Source organism: Psittacula echo (genome assembly GCF_963264785.1).
Source record: "Psittacula echo genome assembly, chromosome: 23".
Taxonomy (NCBI): Eukaryota; Metazoa; Chordata; class Aves; order Psittaciformes; family Psittacidae; genus Psittacula; species Psittacula echo.
Genome location: NC_137748.1, coordinates 898,670 through 916,252, shown reverse-complemented (window position 1 = coordinate 916,252; position 17,583 = coordinate 898,670). Strand labels below are relative to the sequence as shown.

General features: G+C 62.4%; 3 protein-coding genes across 9 annotated transcripts; 2 read left to right on the top strand and 1 right to left on the bottom strand.

Moving 5' to 3' along the window:
- The first annotated feature begins 3,879 nt into the window (after positions 1-3,879).
- HROB (homologous recombination factor with OB-fold) lies at positions 3,880-7,055 on the top strand. 4 transcript variants are annotated; one of them, XM_080633394.1, is made up of 9 exons: positions 3,880-3,917; positions 4,137-4,187; positions 4,651-5,289; positions 5,375-5,458; positions 5,772-5,912; positions 6,010-6,118; positions 6,197-6,282; positions 6,396-6,518; positions 6,603-7,055. In XM_080633394.1, exons 1-9 carry the CDS (start codon positions 3,915-3,917, stop codon positions 6,981-6,983), a joined length of 1,617 nt encoding a protein of 538 aa, XP_080489520.1. In that variant the 5' UTR covers positions 3,880-3,914; the 3' UTR covers positions 6,984-7,055. The 4 variants fall into 4 exon arrangements, with proteins under 4 accessions (XP_080489520.1, XP_080489519.1, XP_080489518.1 ...); XM_080633393.1 differs by having other exon boundaries at positions 3,893-4,187; positions 6,603-6,747; positions 6,870-7,055; XM_080633392.1 differs by having other exon boundaries at positions 3,893-4,187; positions 6,010-6,094.
- Positions 7,056-7,383: 328 nt separating this feature from the next.
- On the top strand, positions 7,384-9,614 carry ASB16 (ankyrin repeat and SOCS box containing 16; the record flags this gene model as incomplete). The annotated part of the gene is made up of 5 exons (XM_080633382.1): positions 7,384-7,669; positions 7,981-8,248; positions 8,677-9,169; positions 9,239-9,352; positions 9,429-9,614. 5 exons carry the CDS (start codon positions 7,384-7,386, stop codon positions 9,612-9,614), a joined length of 1,347 nt encoding a protein of 448 aa, XP_080489508.1.
- A 1,311-nt stretch (positions 9,615-10,925) lies between these two features.
- ATXN7L3 (ataxin 7 like 3) lies at positions 10,926-16,215 on the bottom strand. 4 transcript variants are annotated; one of them, XM_080633341.1, is made up of 13 exons: positions 16,075-16,215; positions 15,042-15,155; positions 14,823-14,955; positions 12,990-13,161; positions 12,779-12,876; positions 12,621-12,643; positions 12,491-12,536; positions 12,349-12,380; positions 12,181-12,249; positions 11,989-12,032; positions 11,800-11,871; positions 11,438-11,574; positions 10,926-11,295 (listed from the first exon to the last, which is right to left on the bottom strand). In XM_080633341.1, the coding sequence occupies exons 2-13, from the start codon at positions 15,090-15,092 to the stop codon at positions 11,147-11,149; spliced, it is 1,026 nt and encodes a 341-aa protein (XP_080489467.1). In that variant the 5' UTR covers positions 15,093-15,155; positions 16,075-16,215; the 3' UTR covers positions 10,926-11,146. The 4 variants fall into 4 exon arrangements, with proteins under 4 accessions (XP_080489467.1, XP_080489465.1, XP_080489466.1 ...); XM_080633339.1 differs by having other exon boundaries at positions 11,800-12,032; XM_080633340.1 differs by lacking the exon at positions 16,075-16,215 and adding an exon at positions 15,783-15,825 and having other exon boundaries at positions 11,800-12,032.
- Between the last annotated feature and the right edge of the window lie 1,368 nt (positions 16,216-17,583).

Here is a 17,583-nt window from a genome sequence, read left to right as displayed (position 1 = left end):
CGTACTCACAGTCACACAGTCATGCTCACACACTCATACACAGTCACAGTCACGCTCAGTCACAGTCACATACACACTCACTCACTCACTCTCACTCAATACTCACACAGTCACGCTCATAGTCACACTCACTCACATTCAGTCACACTCACAGTCACACTCACACACTCACTCTCGCTCATACTCACACTCTCATTCTCACACTCACACACATTCACTGTCGCTCACACTCTCACTCTCACACTCACACACATTCACTGTCGCTCACACTTTCACACTCACACTCACACACATTCACTGTCGCTCACACACTCACTCTCACACTCACACACATTCACTGTCGCTCACACTCACACTCTCACACTCACACACATTCACTGTCGCTCACACTCACACACTCACACACATTCACTGTCGCTCACACTCTCACACTCACACACATTCACTGTCGCTCACACTCTCACTCTCACACTCACACACATTCACTGTCGCTCACACTCTCACACTCACACACATTCACTGTCGCTCACACTCACACACTCACACACATTCACTGTCGCTCACACTCTCACACTCACACACATTCACTGTCGCTCACACTCACACACTCACACACATTCACTGTCGCTCACACTCACACTCTCACACTCACACACATTCACTGTCGCTCACACTCTCACACTCACACTCTCACACTCACACTCTCACACTCACACACATTCACTGTCGCTCACACTCACACTCTCACACTCACACACATTCACTGTCGCTCACACTCTCACACTCACACACATTCACTGTCGCTCACACTCACACTCTCACACTCACACACATTCACTGTCGCTCACACTCTCACACTCACACACATTCACTGTCGCTCACACTCACACACTCACACACATTCACTGTCGCTCACACTCACACACTCACACTCACACACATTCACTGTCGCTCACACTCACACTCTCACACTCACACACATTCACTGTCGCTCACACTCACACTCTCACACTCACACACATTCACTGTCGCTCACACTCACACACTCACACACATTCACTGTCGCTCACACTCTCACTCTCACACTCACACACATTCACTGTCGCTCACACTCTCACTCTCACACTCACACACATTCACTGTCGCTCACACTCACACTCTCACACTCACACACATTCACTGTCGCTCACACTCACACACTCACACACATTCACTGTCGCTCACACTCTCACTCTCACACTCACACACATTCACTGTCGCTCACACTCTCACACTCACACACATTCACTGTCGCTCACACTCTCACACTCACACTCACACACATTCACTGTCGCTCACACTCACACTCTCACACATTCACTGTCGCTCACACTCTCACACTCACACTCACACACATTCACTGTCGCTCACACTCACACACTCACACACATTCACTGTCGCTCACACTCACACACTCACACACATTCACTGTCGCTCACACTCTCACTCTCACACTCACACACATTCACTGTCGCTCACACTCTCACACTCACACACATTCACTGTCGCTCACACTCACACACTCACACACATTCACTGTCGCTCACACTCTCACACTCACACACATTCACTGTCGCTCACACTCTCACTCTCACACTCACACACATTCACTGTCGCTCACACTCTCACACTCACACACATTCACTGTCGCTCACACTCACACACTCACACACATTCACTGTCGCTCACACTCTCACTCTCACACTCACACACATTCACTGTCGCTCACACTCACACACTCACACACATTCACTGTCGCTCACACTCTCACACTCACACTCACACACATTCACTGTCACTCACACTCTCACACTCACACTCACACACATTCACTGTCACTCACACTCTCACTCTCACACTCACACACATTCACTGTCGCTCACACTCACACACATTCACTGTCGCTCACACTCACACACTCACACTCACACACATTCACTGTCGCTCACACTCACACACATTCACTGTCGCTCACACTCACACACTCACACACATTCACTGTCGCTCACACTCTCACACTCACACTCACACACATTCACTGTCGCTCACACTCACACACTCACACACATTCACTGTCGCTCACACTCTCACACTCACACTCACACACATTCACTGTCGCTCACACTCACACACTCACACACATTCACTGTCGCTCACACTCTCACACTCACACTCACACACATTCACTGTCGCTCACACTCACACTCACACTCACACACATTCACTGTCGCTCACACTCTCACACTCTCACACTCACACACATTCACTGTCGCTCACACTCTCACTCTCACACTCACACACATTCACTGTCGCTCACACTCTCACACTCACACACATTCACTGTCGCTCACACTCTCACTCTCACACTCACACACATTCACTGTCGCTCACACTCTCACACTCACACACATTCACTGTCGCTCACACTCACACTCACACACATTCACTGTCGCTCACACTCACACACTCACACACATTCACTGTCGCTCACACTCACACTCACACACATTCACTGTCGCTCACACTCTCACACTCACACACATTCACTGTCGCTCACACTCTCACACTCTCACACTCACACACATTCACTGTCGCTCACACTCTCACACTCACACACATTCACTGTCGCTCACACTCACACTCACACACATTCACTGTCGCTCACACTCTCACACTCACACACATTCACTGTCGCTCACACTCTCACACTCACACACATTCACTGTCGCTCACACTCTCACACTCACACACATTCACTGTCGCTCACACTCTCACTCTCACACTCACACACATTCACTGTCGCTCACACTCTCACACTCACACACATTCACTGTCGCTCACACTCACACTCACACACATTCACTGTCGCTCACACTCTCACACTCACACACATTCACTGTCGCTCACACTCTCACACTCACACTCACACACATTCACTGTCGCTCACACTCTCACACTCACACTCACACACATTCACTGTCGCTCACACTCTCACTCACACACTCACACACATTCACTGTCGCTCACACACTCACTCTCACACTCACACACATTCACTGTCGCTCACACTCTCACTCTCACACTCACACACATTCACTGTCGCTCACACTCTCACACTCACACACATTCACTGTCGCTCACACTCTCACACTCACACACATTCACTGTCGCTCACACTCTCACACTCTCACACTCACACACATTCACTGTCGCTCACACTCTCACACTCTCACACTCACACACATTCACTGTCGCTCACACACTCACTCTCACACTCACACACATTCACTGTCGCTCACACTCTCACTCTCACACTCACACACATTCACTGTCGCTCACACTCTCACACTCACACACATTCACTGTCGCTCACACTCTCACACTCACACACATTCACTGTCGCTCACACTCTCACACTCACACACATTCACTGTCGCTCACACTCTCACACTCACACACATTCACTGTCGCTCACACTCTCACACTCACACACATTCACTGTCGCTCACACTCTCACACTCACACACATTCACTGTCGCTCACACTCTCACACTCACACACATTCACTGTCGCTCACACTCTCACACTCACACACATTCACTGTCGCTCACACTCTCACACTCACACACATTCACTGTCGCTCACACTCACACACTCACACACATTCACTGTCGCTCACACTCACACACTCACAGTCCCGCTCCCCCACACGCTCGGGCCGGACGCGGGGCTCTGGCCCTTTAAGAGGCCCGGCCGCGCTCCTCCCGCCGGCAGGGGCCGCTGGTCCTTAAAGGGGCCGTTCCTGCCGCTCCCCGTGCCCCAGGGCCGCGGGTTCGCGTCCCGTCCCGGTCACTTCCGCCTCCCTCGCCGCTGCCATGGTAACAGGAGCGGGGCCCGGGTGGGCGGCTGATGGCGGGGGGGGAAAGCTTTGGGGTCCCCGTGGGGTGCGCTCGGCCCCGCGGTGGATCTGGGCTCCGCCGAGGGGCCCCGGGGGCTGCGGCCGCCGCGGGGCGGGCCGGGAGCAGGGCCCCGCCGGGCCTGGCCCTGGGGCCGGGCTCTCCGTGCGTCCCTCAGGGCCCGGTTCTCCCCTCCCGCAGGCCTGCCGGCTCCAGAGGCTGTTCGGGGCCGAGGGGGACCTGGAGGATGAGGTGAGGGGGGGACGTGGGACATGGGATGGAGGACATGGGTTATGGGGCGTTAGATATGGGATGTGGGGCATGGGATATGGGATGTGGGGCATGGGACATTGGATATGGGAGGTGGGGCATGGGACATGAGACATGGAATGTGGAATATGGGATGTGAGAGGTATGACATGGGACGTAGGATATGGGACATGGGACGTAGGATATGGGACATGGGACGTAGGATATGGGACATGGGACGTAGGATATGGGACATGGGATGTAGGATATGGGACATGGGACTTTGGACATGGGACTTGCAATGTGGGGTGTGGGGCACTGGCTATGGGATATGTGGAATGGGACCTGACACATGCGATGTGGGATGCAGGATGTGGGACGTGGTGCTCAGGGTGGGCAGCACCGGCCTGGCCCCGGGTGTTCTGTGCTGTTGAGTGTTGGGTGCCGGAGCCCTCTCCTCCCGCAGGATTTCCTCTCGGCCGTGGAGGACGCCGAGAACCGGTTCCTGGCTCCTGGAGCCCCGTCCCTGAGCCACGGCGCTCCCGGAGCTCAGCCCCTGCAGCACCGCCCCGGCCCCGCGCTGCGGCCCCTGGCCGGGGGCTGCCGGAGCCCCCCGGCCCCCCGGGATGCGCCGGGCACCGGCCTCCTCCTGGAGCTGGAGGGCCCCGAGCGCGGGGAGCGGCCCCCCCGGGAACCGGGGACCCTCAAGAGGCCGCGGCAGGAAGCGGGGCCGGGGCCTCCCCCTGCCCCCCAGGCAGCGCCCAGGCTGGGGCTGCGGCCCAGCGCGGCCGGGGCCTGCCCCCCCGCGCCCCCCATCCCAATGGGAAAGCCCTGGAGCTGCATCCCCGCTCCCAGGGCTCCATCCCTGAGGCCTTTCCAAGCACCCCTGCGCCAGGCGGGAGCCGGGAGCCCCTCCATGGAGCCACGGGGGCCGCAGCCCCCCCGGGCCCCCCCCTGCCCCTCGGCGCTGCAGACCCCGGTGGTCACCAATCACCTCGTGCAGTTGGTGACAGCGGCCAACAAAGCACCGGGGGCTGCCCCCCGGCCCCCAGCGCGGGGCAAGACCCGGCGGTTCCCAGGGCCTGCTGGGATCCTGCCCCAGCAGGTGGGTGCAGGGACAGGGGGTGGGATGGGAGGAGGTGGTGAAGAGGTGCAAAGCTCCATCTGCCTCTTCCCGTCTCTCCCATAAGCACACCGGGAAGCTGCTGGAGGAGATCCTCATTTCTGCTCCCCAAACTCCATGTCATGGGGCCATGGCGAAGCCACGGACAGAGGTAATTCCCTGCTCCATACAGTCATGGAATGGTTTGGGTTGGAAGGGACCTTAAAGCTCCTCCAGCTCCAACCCCTGCCACGGGCAGGGACCCCTTCCACTGGAGCAGCTTGCTCCAAGCCCCTGTGTCCAACCTGGCCTTGAACACTGCCAGGGATGGGGCAGCCACAGCTTCTCTGGGCACCCTGGGCCATTCCCCTGCTCCATAGCTCCAGTGCAGATCCATATCTGAATCCCAGCACTGTGTTCCCATGGGTGATGGGGGGGGTCCCCAGCGCTCCCCCCTGCTGTGAGCGGTTGTGCTGTGACTCCAGGGCGCGCCCAGCTCCTCGCTGCCTACAGAGGAGGATTTCGGGAAGGGGCCCTGGCTCGCCATGAAAACGGAGCTGGAGCTGGATGAGAGGGACCCCGGCTGCTTCCTCTGCACCTACAGCGTGGTCATGGTGCTGCGGAAGGTGAGGAGCCCCCGGCTCCCCCCAGGAGCTGTGGGGAGGTGCTGGGCTGGTCCTGCGGCCCTATGGGGACATTGGTGCGACACGAGGGTCTCTGCAGGCAGCCTTGAAGCAGCTCCCCAGGAACAAGGTCCCCAGCATGGCCGTGATGATCAAGACCCTGACCAGGACCAACGTTGATGCTGGTGCTGTATTCCGGGACCCAACCGGTTCGTGTGGATGTGCCTGGGCTGAGGCTCCTCCTGCCCATTGCTCCCTATGGCTGATGGGTCCCTTCCTGCTCACAGGGGAGATGCAGGGCACGGTGCATCGCCTGCTGCTGGAGGAGAGACAGAGCGAGCTGCGTCCCGGCTCCGTGCTGCTCCTGAGGCAGGTAGGAGACAGCAGAGCAGCAGCGAGGGCTTGGGGCTGTTCCTGACCCTGAGCACATCCCAAGGGAAGGGGATGCCGGAGCCCCGGCTCTGCCCCACGGCTCTCTCCTCACAGGTGGGTGTCTTCTCCCCATCCCACCGCAACCACTACCTCAACGTCACCCCCAACAACCTGCTCAAGATCTACCCAGCAGAGCCTGAGGGCAGCTTCTCGCAGCCATCACCAGCACAGCAGGAGGTGAGGGAGGGCCCGGTGCTCATTGGGGTGCTGTGACCCGCCCCGTGGGTCCCCTATGCTTTTCCTCTCCATTGGGTTTTGCAGGTCCCTGCTCAGGCCCCAGCGTGCCCCACAGAGCCCCCCCGGGGTGTCCCTGCCCCTGGGCACTGGGAGGGACACTCGAGGCCCCACAGCACAGAGCAGGCACCCAGGCAGGAGGAGCCAGAGGGAGCTGGAGGCTATGATGTGGGTGAGTTGGATCCGAGCAGCTCCTGGGCTTGGGCAGCGTCTCTCCTCCCGTGTGCATGGACAGGGAGCGATCCCTGCCCTGTGTGCGTGCCAGCCAGCATGCTCCATCCTGTGCCCATGCAGATGACCTGGACGGGCTCCTGGGGGAGCTCCCAGAGGATTTCTTCTCCCCCCCAGCCCAAGCTGACTGCTGCTGACCCCAGGGGCTGCGCCATGGCCTGGGCTGGGCCGTGCTGAGGATGCTGAGCAGGCGCTGCCCCGGCTGCTCCTTTCCCTGTGTGTTCTCTATGGAGCCTAACCCCACATTAAAGGGCTGTTCTATCCCTGCATTGGCCCGTCTGCTCCTGTGTCTGTGTCCCCCCTTCCTGCTGCGCTGCAGCCCCCCAAACCCACACCCTGGGGAGTCCCTCTGCCCCCCCATGGCTCCTGCAGCCCCAGGATGTTGGGGGTACCTGGCTCTGCCCCCCCCAGCAGGCTCCAGGCTCTGGCAGCGTGCCCCTGTTTACCACCCGGGCAGTTATTTATAGGGCTGGCTCAGGCCCTGAGTTCAGCGTTGCTGTGGGGCACGGCCCTATTTATACCCCTCCTCCCCCCCCCCCCCCGGCCAGAGGCAGCTCAGTGCCCCCAGGCCTGCCCCATGGCCCAGGACACCTTCGCCTTCAGCTCTTCGGCCCTGCGGTCGCTGCGGCTGCAGCGGGAGCTGCTGGAGCAGGAGGAGCGGCGCCGGGCACTGCTTCGGGACCGGACCTCCCGCCGCGTCCTGCCCGAGCCCCCGCGGCCACGGTGCTGCCGGGACCCCGCCGTGCACAATGCCCTGTACAGCGGGGACCTGCAGCGCGTCAAGAGCATCTTCAGGGACGAGAGCAGCGCCAACATGGTCATGGAGATGGGCAGCGAGGAGCTGGTGTGGGCACCGGAGCAGGGTACGGGGCTGGGGGCTATGGGTGCCCTTCTCCCTCGCTCCTTCTCCCTCGCTCCTTCTCCCTCGCTCCTTCTCCCTCGCTCCTTCTCCCTCGCTCCTTCTCCCTCGCTCCTTCTCCCTCGCTCCTTCTCCCGCCTTCTCCTCCCTTCCCTTCTTCTTCTCCCTTCCTCCAGGAGCACTGGCTGCTCTAATGTGGGGTGCTGGGTGCCCTGGGACCCCAGTTCTGCTTCCCCCAGGCTGGGGCTGGAGGCTGTTGGGCCCCCCCCCGGCTGGGCTATGCGGGTGTGTGGGTCTGACCCGTTCCCCCCGCAGGGCTGTGGGTGCTGAGCCCCCGGCGCCAGCAGACCTCGGCGCTGCGCATCGTGTGCGCCCGCGGCTTCGTGGCCTGCGCCCGGCTGCTGCTGCTGCGCGGGGCCGCGGTGGACGCGGTGGTGGGGGGCCGGGCCCCATTGCACGACAGCGCGGCCGCCCCCGACCCCGACTGCGTCCGCCTGCTCCTGGACTTCGGCGCCAACCCCAACGTGCTCAGCGCGGACGGCTGCGCCCCGCTGCACCTCTGCACCGCGCCCCACAGCCTGCGGTGAGCCCCGCCCCTGCCCGCCAGCCAATCCGGGACCAGGGCCGGGCTCATCTGCATGACAAGCCCCGCCCACCACAACGCAGCCTTATTTGCATGGCAGGCGCTCACCCGGGGGCAAGCCCCGCCCCAACAGCAGTCCCGCCCAATCAAAACGCTACTCACAGCAAGCCCCGCCTCCCAGAGTGACTCCGTCCCCCCAATAAAGCCCCGCCCCTATACGAGGAGCCACGCCCATAACAAGCTCTGTCCCACAAAGCCAAGCCCCGCCCCTCTACGTTCAGGCCACGCCCCCATCCAAGTCCTGCCCCACTGCTCCCGGGGGGTGCCCCTCGGTCGCCCCACATCGAACCCCCCATCCATGGGGCTACAGGGGCTGCCAGGAAGGCCCGGGTGTCCCCGCAACCCCTGACCCGTGCCCCCCCCCGCAGGTGCGCGGAGCTGCTGCTGGCGCACGGGGCACGCGTGGGGCTGGAGACGCGGGAGCGCCGGTTGACGCCTCTGCACGTGGCGGCGCGGCAGGGGCTGGCTGCGCACGTGGAGCTGTACCTGCACCACGGCGCCGACCCCTCGTGCCGCAGCCGCCAGGGAGAGACCCCGCTGAACGCCGCCTGTGCCGCGGCCGAGCACCGCGATGCCGCCGAGCGCTACGGCCCCGTCTGCGAGCGGCTGCTGGCGGCCGGTGCCGACCCCAGCGCCGCGGGCCGCAAGCACCACGCGCCGCTGCACAACGCCTGCGCCAACGGGCAGGCCTGGCTCGTGCGGCTGCTGCTGCGCCACGGCGCCGACCCCACCGCCACCAACTGCGCCGGGGACACCCCAATGGACTGTGCCCTCCGCGCCATCGAGGAGTATCAGGACCAGTGCCCTGAGGACACCATCGCGCTCCTCCTCGACCACGGCGCCGGCCCTGTCCACCCCAAGGTGGGTGACTGAGAGGTGCTGGGGGTGACGGTGGCGGCGGGGCCGCGTCCCTCACGTTCTGTGTCACAGATGCTCAAGTTCTGCTGCCGGCACCCGCCAGCGCTGGAGGTTGTGCTCAACGCCTACGACCGCATCCCCCCGGCCGAGGGCTGGGTGAGCGCTGTGCCCCCGGAGCTGTGGGAGGTGAGAGAGGGACATGGGGGGGTCCTGGATGTCGCTGACACCCCCCAACCTCACTGCCCCCGTGTCCCCTCTCCAGGAGCACCGGGAGTTCTACACCTCGGCCGTGCGCATGGCGGGGGAACCGCGGCGCCTGCAGCACCTCGCCCGCTGCGCCCTGCGCCGCAGCCTGGGCCCCCGCTGCCACGACGCCGTCTCCGCGCTGGCGCTGCCGCCTGCCCTGCGCCGCTACCTCCGGCTGCCCCTGCAGGGGTTCATCTCCTGAGGGCCCCCAGCGCCGGGAGCCAGGGGTGACTCCCCCGGGGCTCCCCCATCAGCGGGGTCCTGGGGGGGAATAAAGGACGTGGCTTCACCGTGGGGAGCGGTTGGGACACGGGGATGGGGGGGGGCCGGTCCCGGAGCGCGGTCACAGCCCGGTCCCGGGGGGGCTCCAGCCGCAGGGGCCCGAGGCCAAGCCATAAACCACGCCCCCATGCGTGTGACCCCGCCCACCACAGCGAAGCCACGCCCCCTCCCCCTCCCGCCCTCCCCGTTTCGCGCCATCCGCTCGCGCCCGGCCCCGCCCAGGAGGTGCCGCTCGGGGAGCACCGGGGGCAGGAGCCGGCCCCGGCTCCGCTTCCATCCCGTTTGAAGCAGGCTCCGGTGACACCGCGGGGGTTTGGGGCAAAACAAGGGGGTTTTGATCAAAGGGGGGTCCGTGGCCCCGGGTACCAAGTCAAGATGCAGTTTTATTTACAGGGGCAGCCACAACGTGCTCGGGGGGACACAGACCACGCACAGAGAGCAGGGACATGGGGGGGCCCCACACCCACCCCCCCCAACCCCATAGCACCCCTTGGACCCCGAATAGCGGCTCCTCTCCCACAGCAGAGGGGCTCAGGCTGGGTCCCCCCCCCTCCCATCCCTGGACATTGTCCCACTGGGGGGGGGCCAGGGTGGTCCCTGTGGGTCTGGGGGCCGGACCCCCCCCTCCTCAGCCCCAGGGCACGCCAAGGCCAGCTCAGCGCGCGCCCGTGCCCCCCGCGGGCCCCCCCAGCACGAGCCTTTAGCAGCAGTTTGACCATAGTGAATCCAAGAGCACCATAAGTTGAGACCCACGGCAGCGGGGGGGGGCCACAGGAGCACCCCCACAGGGACACAGATGGACGTGGGGGGCAGAGACCCATTGTGGGGGGGGCAACGAGCAGGTCCCCAGCACAGCCCCTTCATGGAGAACACCCAGAGCTGGGTGCTGGGGAGGGCCCTAAACACCAGCCCCAAGGCCCCCCCACCCGATGGCAGCAGCAGGTCCCCGGGCACATGGGATGGGGGGGCTCTGCCACAAAGCTCAGCTGTGCCCCCCCCCCCCCCCGTTTGCTCTATGGCAATGGGGGTACAAAAGCACTGGGGGGGTACAGTGGCACTGGGGGGTGCTGTTACCCCCCATGGGGGTCCCCCCACAACCAGCCCCAAGCATAAAGGATGCAGCATGCAGTCCCCCCCAACCCCTGCAGGCCCCAGTGCCCCCCCCCACAGTCAAATCCAGCTGCAGATGTGGGGGGGTCCCCTCCATCCTCCCGCCACCCTGAACCAGGGCATGGGGGGGGGTCAGGCCTGGTTCTGCACGTGCCCCCCCCACTGGGGCTGGGTGGGAAGGGGGGGCTGTGCCCCCATCTCCAAGCCGCATGGACATCAATAAATAGAGGCACTGGGGGGGGGGGGGGGCTCCCAAATTCAGCCCCCCCGAATCCATCCTCCCCCTGGTACCCGCGCTGTGTGTGACTGGTCCATGGGTCCGTGTCCCCCCAGCCCCGCTGCTCAGTTGATGTCATCGTAGATGCTGGGGGGGTGCGTGTGGGGGGGTTTGGGCTTCTTCTTCTTGCTGGAGCCCAGCCCCGGGGCTCCGCTCCCCAGCCCCAGGTGCGGCTTCTTCTTCTTGGTCTTGCGGGACTCGGAGTTATTGGTACCTGGGGGCGGAAGAGGGAGATGGGGGGGGGTCAGGGGGGAGATAGAGCAGAAAGAGCCCCCCCAGAGCACAGCATCCACCCCTGCTCTGGGTACCGCGGCCCTGCTGCACCCGGACCCCCGCTGTGCCCCCCCCCCACTCACTGGCTTTGGAGGAGGCTGAGTCCGAGGGGGAGATGTCGGAGCCGTCCCACTGCAGGCGGCTCATCAGGGCCTGGCTCTGGCTCTCGGCCACCTCGAAGCTCTCGGTGTCCACGGTGCCCTCGGCCTCGGGCAGGGACCTGGGCACAGCCGTTGTGGGGGGGGCTCACGGTGCCGCTGTGCCCCCCAGTGCAATGGGGGTGCTTGGACCCACACCCCAGCGCTTCAGCCCCCCCCCAAGGTGTCCCCATGAGCCTCCCCCCGTCACCATGGGGCAGAGACATCAGAACAGTGGCACCGGGACCCCACGTGTGCAATGGGAGCCCAAACGCATGCACCAGGACCCCACACCCGTGCTCACTTACGCGGAGGGGCCGAGCAGATAAACCCGGACCGATCTCCGCTGCTCATCCGTGTGCTGCGGACACCGCAGGGACCTGGGGGGCACACGGGGGGCTGAGCCTCTGTGTCCCCCGTGGGGACCTGAGCCCCCCAGCGCCCCCGTGGCCCCACAGGATGCTCTGACCCACAGAGCACCCCCAGGATGCTCTGACCTGGTGCACATCTTCTTGGTGTGCTCTGAGATGACGCCGCATTGCTGGGGACAGAGGGGACGGGTTAAGGCGGAGGAGCCCCAGTCCCAGTGCCCCCCATGGAGCAGCTGCATCCAGCAGGATGAGGCCCCGCTCCAGGGGGGATGCGCATCCCCCAGGTCCCCATGCCCGGCGTTGCCATGGACCACGCACCGTGGTGAGCAGCGTCCGCAGCTCCTCGGGGCCCAGCGTCTCGTAGTTGATCCCGGTGGAGTTGCTGTACTGTGGGGGGGCAGAGGGGGGGGGTCAGGGGCAGGATGGGGCAGGGACACCCCAGGGGAGGTAAGGGGGGGACAGAGATCGCCCCTGTCATGGGCTCACCTTGAAGGGATCGGGGTTCCCTCCAATCTCACCTGGAAGAGAGGAGGGGTGAGGGGGTGCAGGGGGGCTGGCCCCCCATAAACCCCCACAATGGATCCCCCATAACCCCCCCCACGGACCCCCCCTGCTGCCCCCCCCTCACCGTTTTTGTGTTTCAGGGACTTGGACCTGCGGGGCGAGTTGGGGTTCTGCAACAAAGCGGGGGGCATTAGGGGGTGCGATGGGGCCCCCCCTGTGCCCTTCAGCCTCCCCCCACCTCCCCCCCGCCTCACCTTGTCCGATTTCCTCTTCTTTGCTATGGGGAGAGACAGAAAAGATGAATTTTACCTTTTCGGGGGGGTTTAGTCCCAAACGCTGCAGCTGCCCCCCCCCGCCCCCGGATGGGGAGCCCCACATTTGGGCACAGGGACCCCCACGCCCCCCCCCCAACCTTTCTTCTCGGAGCCATAGGACCAGTCGTTGTCGTTGATGTCGTCGTTGTCCTCCTGGTCACTCTCTGACTTGTTCATGTTGTTGCTGCTGGCGATCCTGCGCCGGAGGGGAGGGAGCTCAGGACACAGCGGGATCCATCCTGAGCCCTTCAGCACCCCGGGATCCATCCCACATCCCCCCGAGCACCCCAGGACCCATCCTGAGCCCACCTGCGGTTGGCGATGCGGCTGCTGTTGCGCCCCATGCCCAGGCACTTCTCCAGGTGGGGGGCGAAGCGGGAGGCGGCGATGCTGCGGCTGCAGTTGGGGCACACGCACTCCTTGTTCTTCCACTGGTTGTAGACCTGCCCGAAGATGTCCACGCCGGGCTGGTCCACGATCTCTGCACGGGGACACGCGTCAGAGCCCCCTGCGCACCCAGCGCGGTCCCTTCGACCCTCAATGGTGCTCCCCAGAGCAGAGCCTCAACCCTGGGGCAATGTCCATGGGATCGCAGAATGGTTTGGGACAGAAGGGACCTCCTAAGGTTCTGTGCGGTCACCTGCACTGAGCAGGGACATCCCCAAATACATCAGGGCACCCCAGGCCAGGCCAAAGTGGTTCTGTGACAGGGTGCTTGTGTTTAACCCATATTGGCCATGTCCAACCCACCTTGACCATGTCCAACCCACCTTGGTCATATCCAACCCACCTTGGTCATGTCCAACCCACCTTGGTCATGTCCAACCCACCTTGGTCATGTCCAACCCACCTTGGTCATGTCCAACCCACCTTGGTCATGTCCAACCCACCTTGACCATGTCCAACCCACCTTGGTCATGTCCAACCCACCTTGGTCATGTCCAACCCACCTTGGTCATATCCAACCCACCTTGGTCATGTCCAACCCACCTTGGTCATGTCCAACCCACCTTGACCATGTCCAACCCACCTTGGTCATGTCCAACCCACCTTGGTCATGTCCAACCCACCTTGGCCATGTCCAACCCACCTTGGTCATGTCCAACCCACCTTGGTCATGTCCAACCCACCTTGGCCATGTTCTACCCACCTTGGCCATGTTCTACCCACCTTGGCCATGTCCAACCCACCTTGGTCATGTCCAACCCACCTTGGTCATGTCCAACCCACCTTGGCCATGTCCAACCCACCTTGGTCATGTCCAACCCACCTTGGTCATGTCCAACCCACCTTGGTCATGTTCAACCCACCTTGGTCATATCCAACCCACCTTGGCCATGTTCTACCCACCTTGGCCATGTCCAACCCACCTTGGCCATGTCCAACCCACCTTGGTCATGTCCAACCCACCTTGGTCATGTCCAACCCACCTTGGTCATATCCAACCCTCCTTGGCCATGTTCTACCCACCTTGGTCATGTCCAACCCACCTTGGCCACGTCCAACCCACCTTGGTCATGTCCAACCCACCTTGGTCATGTCCAACCCACCTTGGTCATGTCCAACCCACCTTGGTCATATCCAACCCACCTTGGTCATGTCCAACCCACCTTGGTCATGTCCAACCCACCTTGGCCATGTTCTACCCACCTTGGCCATGTTCTACCCACCTTGGCCATGTCCAACCCACCTTGGTCATGTCCAACCCACCTTGGTCATGTCCAACCCACCTTGGCCATGTCCAACCCACCTTGGTCATGTCCAACCCACTTTGGTCATGTCCAACCCACCTTGGCCATGTTCTACCCACCTTGGCCATGTCCAACCCACCTTGGTCATGTCCAACCCACCTTGGTCATATCCAACCCTCCTTGGCCATGTTCTACCCACCTTGGCCATGTCCAACCCACCTTGGTCATATCCAACCCACCTTGGCCATGTCCAACCCACCTTGGTCATATCCAACCCACCTTGGTCATATCCAACCCTCCTTGGCCATGTTCTACCCACCTTGGCCACGTCCAACCCACCTCATCCCCTCTCATCCCCACCCACCTGCACACGGGGATGACCAATCCCCATCCCAGCACCTCCAAGGCTCTCCCAGAGGCACCAGGACCGCGATGTCCCCCCCGGGCTCACCAAAGTCCTTTGTGCTGTCGGGGTCGGTGTCGTCCAGGAAGAAGTACCCGCACTTGACGGCGCGATGCACCTCGAAGCACAGCCCCAGGCAGGCATCGTCCACCAGCTCCGTGTAGATCTCGTGCGCGATGGCCTGGGAGGAGGGAGGGGAGCCGGGGGGGGGTTGATTTCAGAGATGGGGGCCCGGGGGGGCGCGGGGGGGGCAGCCCCGGTGCTCACCTCCAGTTTGCTGTTATCCAGGCCAGACAAAGACATTTCCTCCATTTTCATTTGCAATGCTCGCGGGGACGGCACGGCCAACGCTCATAGCACGGGGCACCGGGGGGGGGCAGGCTGCGGGGGGGCCACGCTGGCACCTCACCATGGCCAGCGCCCCCCCCAGCCGAAACCCATCCCAAGAGCCCCTCCCCACGGTCAGACCCCCCCAGGAGCTCTGGGGTGACACCAAGAGGCTGAGTCCTGGGTTAAATCCCCCCCCCCAAGGAATGGGGGGGCACAAGGGCATCAACCACCCTCAATGGCAAAGGGAGGTGGGAATGGGCCTGGCTCCACTGCCCTGTTCCAGAAGGGATCTCTGGGATAAGGAGCCAGTATGGGGGGGGGGACATGGACACCCCCTGTGCCCCACTGCTGCCCCCCCCATGGACACTGCTGCCCATCACCGTGGCATCAGCCCCCCACTGTCTCTGGACACCCCCCCCCCCACGCACCCCAATGCTGCCCCCCCAGCGATGGGTTTTGCTGCATCACCCTCCATTGATGCTGATGGGGGGGGGCGGACGGGACCACCGTGTGTCCCGCCCCGCAGGGGTTAAAGAGAGGGGACCTCCAACTCACCCCCCCACAGCTCCCCCAGCCAACAACGGTGCCAACGGCACCGCTTCCCCGACCCAACCACTGCACCGGAGGGGAGGGAGCAAACCGAGGGGGGATCCCGTTGTGTGCCCCCCCCCCCGGTACCCGCTTCCGGGCGGGAGCAGCGGAATCGCTTCCCTCCGCTCTGGGAAGAGGAAACAGCGGCGGGATCGGGATCGGCCCCGGCCCGACCCCCCCGCATCGGGACCCTGCGGCCCCCCCGGGGCGGGCGATGTGGTGCGGGCAGGGCCTGGGGGACGCGAACAAAGGGGGGGGCCGGGACGTACCACCCATGGGGGGGGACGATGCCAGCGCCGGGGCGGGGGGGGGAGCAGGCAGGGCCCGGTTCGGGGCCCGGTCCCGCAGGGCGGGCCCGGGGGGGTCGGGGGGCACTCACCGGCGCGCAGGGCCCGGCGGGGCCGGGTCAGCGCCCCCCGGCGCGGCTCGGCGGGGCCCGGCCGCGGCTCCCCATGCTCGGCGGCAGCGCCGCCCGCCCTTCCGGGGCAGGGCCCGGGCCGCGCCGGTGCGCTCCGATCCGCGGGGCTCCGCGGCCGGGCCGGGCTTTGGCTCCCTCCTCCCGGAGCGGGGGGGGGGGAGCGGGGGGCGGTGGGGGGGGAGAAAAGGGGCGTGGCGCCGCACCCGGCGCGCGCACGTCCCGCCCCCGGCGCCAGCGTCCAATGGAGAGGCCCCGTGCGGGGCGCGGCCAATGGGAGTGAGGCAGAGGGAAGGGGCGGGGCACTGGAGGGGAGGGCCGTGTGGGGGCGGGGTTAAAGGGGAGGGCGTGGTCTGGAGGGGGCGGGGCTTGGGGCCCTCCCTTCTTGTTTCCCGTGGCTTCCCCCCACCATGGTTCCCTATGGATCCCCCCACCCTTAGGGACCCCCATCCATATGGATCCCCCCAATCTTAGGGATCCCCTCCTCCAGGGATCTCCATCTCTATGGATCCCCCACCCCCATTGAGCCCCATCTGTACGGATCCCTATGGATCCCCCCACTCTTAGGGACCCCCGTCTCCAGGGAGCCCCATCCCTATGGATCCCCCCTTAGGGCTCCCCATGGCTCCCTCCTCCCCTTACAAACAACCCCACTGATCCCTCTCTTCTTCCCCCCAGTGCTCCCACCACATCCCTGTGCCCTCAGGTCCCCCATGGAGCAAATCCCAACGAATCCCTATGGATTCCTCCCCAGGGAGGAGGGAAGAACACTCCCGACACTCGCTGGAGTGGCTGGTTTTTGCCGGAAGGTTTATTTCCTAGAGCAAGGACACGAGAGCAGAGCCGGGATTTGTCACTTTATTATACAAAAACCCAACGAAAATTCCAAAGAAAACAAAAAAAAAAAAACCAAAAACCTCCAAATAATACAACAACCGAAGAAAGGAAAGGAAGGAAGTGAAGCCGGAGCCGAGCGACGCCGTAGAAATTCCAAGTTGGGATTATTCTTTATTATTCCTTATTTTTTTTGCCTTTTTAACGTTTTTTTTAAACCTACAAAAACACTTTTTAAATATTAGAAAAAAAAATAATTTTTTTTTGGGTTTTTTTTTAACTTTTTTCCTTTTTTTTTTTTTTTTTTGGTTTTTTTTTTTCTCTTTTTTTTTTTTTTTGTGGAATTCACAAGAAATTTCCCTCTAAAGGATCCCGGGATTTTGCGGCAGTGCCAAAATGCACTCACAGGTTCAATCCTCTCGCAGCGCAAACGCCTTTAGCCCCCAATTGTCGGCGCTGTAAGATTTTTATTCGTCATTTTTTTGTCTTTTTTTTTTTTGAAGTTTTTTAACAGAAAAAAAAACAAAAAAAAAACGGAAAAAAAAAAGGGATTTGGGGAAAATTTTTTTTGTGTGTTTTTTTTTATGGGTTTTTTTTTTCCTTTTTTCCTTGTACTAAAAACATCCACTAAAACACGAC

Excerpts from the sequence above, each read along its gene's own strand:
- HROB (XM_080633391.1), top strand. The coding sequence starts at position 3,915 with ATGGTAACAGGAGCGGGGCCCGGGTGGGCGGCTGATGGCGGGGGGGGA. Across the intron at positions 5,290-5,374 it reads CTGGGATCCTGCCCCAGCAG|CACACCGGGAAGCTGCTGGA; the intron begins GTGGGTGCAGGG and ends CTCTCCCATAAG. Across the intron at positions 5,913-6,009 it reads TGGTCATGGTGCTGCGGAAG|GCAGCCTTGAAGCAGCTCCC; the intron begins GTGAGGAGCCCC and ends GGGTCTCTGCAG.
- ATXN7L3 (XM_080633339.1), bottom strand. The coding sequence starts at position 15,092 with ATGAAAATGGAGGAAATGTCTTTGTCTGGCCTGGATAACAGCAAACTG. Across the intron at positions 14,956-15,041 it reads TGGATAACAGCAAACTGGAG|GCCATCGCGCACGAGATCTA; the intron begins GTGAGCACCGGG and ends CCCTCCTCCCAG. Across the intron at positions 12,877-12,989 it reads AGCCGCATCGCCAACCGCAG|GATCGCCAGCAGCAACAACA; the intron begins GTGGGCTCAGGA and ends CCTCCGGCGCAG.